At 34.6% G+C, this 5,812-nt stretch overlaps 1 protein-coding gene across 2 annotated transcripts in view; it reads right to left on the bottom strand.

Annotated features, from left to right (window-relative positions):
- Positions 1-3,135: 3,135 nt before the first annotated feature.
- The window catches only part of LOC106873025 (folylpolyglutamate synthase, mitochondrial), a 43,615-nt gene continuing 40,938 nt past the window's right edge, over positions 3,136-5,812 (bottom strand). For both annotated transcript variants that reach the window (XM_052972957.1, XM_014920225.2), the window contains exon 12: positions 3,136-4,038. In XM_052972957.1, the coding sequence (XP_052828917.1) occupies positions 3,737-4,038 (302 nt within the window). In that variant the 3' untranslated portion in view covers positions 3,136-3,736. The remainder of the gene's footprint in view (positions 4,039-5,812) is intronic.

Raw genomic sequence — 5,812 nt, 5'->3', positions numbered from 1 at the left:
TGTACAGAATTTTTGAAAAAAAAAAAAAAAAAGAGAAAAAAAAAATTTTTTATCATTTTTTTTTTTCTTACTAAATGTTTGTTTGTTCTCAATGTGAAAATTCACCCTTTTGTGATATAAACTGAAATGTAAATCTTCCATTTGAAGAGTAAGAAGAAATGGTGTTAAATTTTTGTAATAAAATATTTCTAAATTGCCTTAATACTCTAGTTGTTGACCAAACTATGAACATTGTATCAATTTCTTATTTCTTCAGTATTTGAAAAAAACAAGAAAGAAAGATAAAATCATAAGATAAACGTTACAAATCCTACATTCTGTTGTCCAGTTGCTTTATTATTAGAATTTTTAACAATTGTCTTAATATTACTGTTCTTGACCATTCATTGCATTGTCCCTATTACAGGGATCAACCAGTTGATGTACTGGTCAGTTTCTTTAATATTGCAATTGCCAACCATTCACCTTAATCTTACTATTTTGGGCCATTCACTGTAGTCCATCATCTCATCTAGTTGAGCTTGCTCAGACATTTTTAATGTGCATATGCCATCCATTTTGGTCCTGCATTAGTTGAGGAAGGTCTTTGGGATGTCCTCCAGTGTCTCTGATGAGTTGGTCTATGTAAGCTGTATTTGGATGGCCTGCTTGAGTACAGCCATGCTTTGGGATCCATAGCAGTAAATCACTTTTATAAATTAGCCATTCAGTGTTGTCCAGTTGCTAAAAGATATTGCAATTATTGTGTTGTCCAGATGTCTTTGTATTACAGCTCTTGACCATTCAGTATGTTGTCCAGTGCCTTAATGCCTTACTGATCAAATATCAAACTGCCTGAGAAACAACAGTCTACTTTCTTTAACTCGAAACAAAATGTAAAAGAGATATTCCTTCATTTATGAATATTGATTTATTTAAAATAACTATTGTAGTCATCACTGTCATACAATGCTGCATTCTCGGAAACATAGAATCAGTTTTAACTAGAAACAGCAATCTGTCTACCAAACAAAATATATACATTGTTGACAGGCAAGCTACTGCATTTTTGAAGATTTTCAAAAATAATCAAATCCATTTAAATATGTAATGATGCTTCATCAGATAGACATATCCGCTTATATACTTATATAAAGTATAGTGACATAAACCAAATAATCTCTATATATAAAAGTGAGGTTGTGTGTGTAAATTCGCATAACTTCTGAAGTTCAGAATTGATTTTCTCCAAACTGGGAAAATACATTACTTATGTTCCAAAGATTTTAGACTCTTAAAATTTTTCACATAATGAGTAATGGGCCCTCTGGGAACAGAAAATAACCTTTGCTAAGATGTGTAGAGAAGGGAAGTAACTTTCAGAAATTGATTGTTTCCCTTACATCCAACATGATTAATCTACTGAACGTATTGATGTTAATGTTTTTTATTGACAATTAATCATTAACATAAGTGTCATCTCAGTTCATTGTATGTATTTCTTAAAATTTGCTAAGATATTGATATTATTTACCTTCTTTTATTGTCATTTCATTATTAACATATAATTGTCATCTCATTTTATTACATCATATTCCTTGACATAATGTCTCCAAAGAGGAGATCCTCCATTTGTCGAAAAATTATCACAGTCTCAATTGGCTGTGTGAAAGAGCAATACTGGCTCCTAAAACAGCACTGTATGTAAAATTAATGAGCAGTATCTTCCTGGAAGTCTTCACATCTATAAGTCAGTTGATACAATCTCAGATCCAGAAGAGGTGGTAAATTATCCAACAGAATTTCTCAATTCATTGGAGCCTCCAGGAGTACCTCCCTACAGATTGGAATTTAAAGTGGGAACTCCAGTAATGTTAGTGACAAATTTGGATCCACCAACACTCTGCAATGGGTTACGCCTGGTGGTAAAGAAGATGATGCAACATGTTATTGAGGTCACCGTTCTCTCTAGATGTGGAAAAGATGTTTTCATACTCAGAAACCCTCTGATAACATCAGGAGCAAAAATTCCTTTTTTCATTCAGAAGAGTGCAATTTCCTGTCCATATCAGCTTCACAATATCTGGCAATAAATCCCAGTGTCAAACACTGTCTGTGATAGGATTTCACTTGGAAGAGTTGTGCTTCTCACTGAGGCAATTAAATGTTGGCTGCTCTAGCAAAAAAAAAAAAAAAAAAAAAAAAAAAAATCTATTTGCATTTGTTCCACAAGGGAAAAAAAAAGAATATTGCTTACCAAGAGGTATTGTAGGAATTACTATATCTTACAATACACTCCAGTATCCAAAAACTGCATTAACAAAGCAGTTTCCTGCATGGACCTCAGGATCAAAGCATATTCTCCAATGTCCAGCGAGGAGAGCTATTTAGGCCAGTTTTGTTTGAGGATCTCTTTCTCAATTTGTTTCCAGTTTGCCTTATGAAAGTTCAAATTGGAAAGATTCTGAGAGCTTCTTGTAGGCTGCATGTCCATGGTTTCCTTTGGTCCATACATGGTCAGCTCTACCATGTTGTGATCCGAGAGTAGCGTTGGTGTCATTTTCACATTATGGATGAGATCCATATTATTTGTGAAGCAGAGATCCAGTATGTTACCTGCCCTAGTTGGTTGGAGTACTATTTGTTCCATCTTGTTGTTTCATTATTTTTGTGACTTGTCAATACCATGTAACCGAACAAGGCCTGATGCAAGCCTGGGCTATAGTAGAAGACACTTGTCCAAGGTGTCACATAGCAGGACCGAAACTGAAACCATGAGGTTAGGAAGCAAAGTTCTTAACTGAAAAGCAACGTCTGCACCTACGATATGATCAAGTAAAACTGCCCTTAATCACTACGTTACCAACCCAGCTGAAACCACCTCTGGCTCTTCTGTAGTACAAATGTCTTGTTTTCATAAGTTTTGAATTAAAATCTTCCACCAAACCTTAGTCACAATTTATGTTCCTAACACTAGCTGAATGATAACTAAGTTATTTTACTAAATTCTTTGTTATATTTAAAGTAATTGAAATAAACACAGAGCATCTCAAAATAAATACAGTAATAAAAGGGCTAAAAACAGTCCCTCAACATAGCTGCAGTTCAATGACTGAAATCAATAAAATAATGCAAAAAAGTATGTAAATCAATAAATAGTTTTGTCATCAATTTTTATTTTTCCTTCAGTATTCTAAAATGTTTTCAGTATTTTAAATGGTACAATGATCATGGGAAATAAATGAATACCACAACATCACACCTGTGTAAATTTGATATTTTATGCATCTATGTAATAAATATGTAATAAATATGTAATGAATATTCTTTTCTACTCTAGGCACAAGGCCCAAAATTTTGGGGGAGGGGGCCAGTTGATTAGATCGATCCCAGTACTTAATTTATTGACCCTGAAAGGATGAAAGGCAAAGTCAACCTTGGTGGAATTTGAACTCAGAATGTGAAGACAGATGAAATACCACTAAGCATTTCACCCAGTGTGCTAACGTTTCTGCCAGCTCACCATGTTCTATGTAATAAATATTCTTTGTAATTTTGTGATTCACATACAAAATGAATTTTTACATTGAATCTCAATATATTACTGGTACTTATTTTTATCAACTTCAGAAAGATAAAAGGCAAAATAGAAATATTTGTGGGGTTAGATATCAAAGTCTTAAATAAATAAATAAATATTATCATTAATGTTTTATGTTGCTCCATATTCAAGAACAACACCATATGGGATTTCTTTTCAATCATCATAATTTACCTGCTTCAAAGATTTCAGAACATGACTAACTAAATACAAACTTCCTGTTATTAAAACCTGTAAATGAGTTGCACCTTTCAAAGCAGATGTTACAAATGGATTTCCATTGTGAATATTGGCCATATTTAACTGGCACCACTCCAGAGCATTACTAATGCATGAAAATCCTTTTACAGTATCGTAACTGGTAAATTTTGTCTTCTTTGTTTCACCTGTTTCCTTCTCAAACAAAGACATCCATGTCATCACGAGATCATTGTATTGGCCTGCTTCATCAGTTTGATCTGTTTATTAGAATACAAAAGAAAAGTAGAGAATAGTATTTTTCATCAAGATTTTAAAAGTGTGTGTGTCATTGTTCAGTTTTATTACAAGATTTCTTGCCAATAGAGAAAGAACTGGTTTCTAGCCTAGATCCAGGCTTCCTTACTCTTTTTACTCTTTACTTGTTTCAGTCTTTTGACTGTGGCCATGCTGGAGCACTGCCTTTAGTTGAGCAAATCGACACCAGGACTTATTCTTTGGATGCCTAGTACTTATTCTATCGGTCTCTTTTGCCGAACGACTAAGTTACAGGGACGCAAACACACCAGCATCGGTTGTCAAGCGATGTTGGGGGAACAAACACAGACACACATACATATATATAAATACATATATACGATGGGCTTCTTTCAGTTTCCGTCTACCAAATCCACTCGCAAGGCTTTGGTCGGCCCGAGGCTATAGAAGAAGACACTTGCCCAAGGTGCCACACAGTGGGAATGAACCTGGAACCATGTGGCTGGTGAGCAAGCTTCTTACCACACAGCCACTCCTGCCCCTTCATTGGAATTTCAACAACATCAAGGTATTTTTGCATGTATGTGCTAATGTGTACAATATTTGGAGTCATAGCATGTGTATATTAGTCTGTTTTGCTTTATGTATGTCTTCTCATGTACATAATTACATATCTAGACATGCTCATATATACTTAAATGATAAACCTCTGGAAAGAAAATTTTCACAGTTCCACTGATTGGTTTCAGTCTGTAGTCTTTAAATCCGCTTTCTCCTTTCCGGTTTTGAGAAGCCTAATTCCTCAAGATTAGTACTTAGGCAGTGTGTTACATATCCCACTGCCCAATAATTACAGCTATAAACCTGAATTTATAATTGTGTAGAGTAGCTGTAGATTTCTCAATAGCTCAGCGTAGGTATTTTCTATTTTGCTGCTCTTTAGCTTTATGTTAACATCCACTGGGCAGCTGATTTCCACAACTGTACACAGTTTGTCTTCTCTATCCCAAATTACTATGTCAGGTCTATTGTTTACATTTTATTGAGGTTTTCACTGAGATATTCCACCAGTACTCTTTTTTATTATGAGTGACTATGGCTACTACCATATTGTGGATTCTTATTTTTTTGGCCTGTATGCATGCATGCATGTATGTATGTATGTATGTATATACTTGGAAACAGATGCATAGTGTTCGATCATATAACATAAATAATATATAAATATATCCATATATCCATATATCCATACATATATGTACATACCTACGACTGCAAACATTGCAGAAAGCTTGGTCTGCAATGTTTGCAGTCGTGTATGCTTGTCAAGAGCAGGGCTCATTAGCCACCAACGGAGCCACAAATGCAATATATAAGTTAGTCCTAGAGCACACAATGCTCCTGTAGGTCGGCAATGGTCTTCCTCGGTCACAAGTGGACAGCCATCATGTATGTATGTACTTGGAAACAGAAGCGTAGCATTCGATCATATAATAACATAAATAATATATAAATATATGCATATATCCATACATATATGTACATACCTACATCTATATGTATACATACAAGCATATATGGGTACAGGACATCACAAAAAAACGTTGAACACAATGAGAAACGAAAACATAAAGACGAAGACAGAAAATGAACTTTTTTTTTGAACAACGAAAACAAAACAAACAGAGAAACGAGATATGCAACATAAAGACTATTTCCCTTCTTCAGTTGTCCCTGTTCCATCTACTCCGCGTTTCAAAGGCAAGGACAATACGT

This window comes from Octopus bimaculoides, chromosome 1 (genome assembly GCF_001194135.2).
Source record: "Octopus bimaculoides isolate UCB-OBI-ISO-001 chromosome 1, ASM119413v2, whole genome shotgun sequence".
In the NCBI taxonomy this organism is placed as follows: domain Eukaryota; kingdom Metazoa; phylum Mollusca; class Cephalopoda; order Octopoda; family Octopodidae; genus Octopus; species Octopus bimaculoides.
The sequence above is the reverse complement of the archived record's forward strand: the minus strand, read 5'-3'. Positions and strand labels throughout refer to the sequence as shown.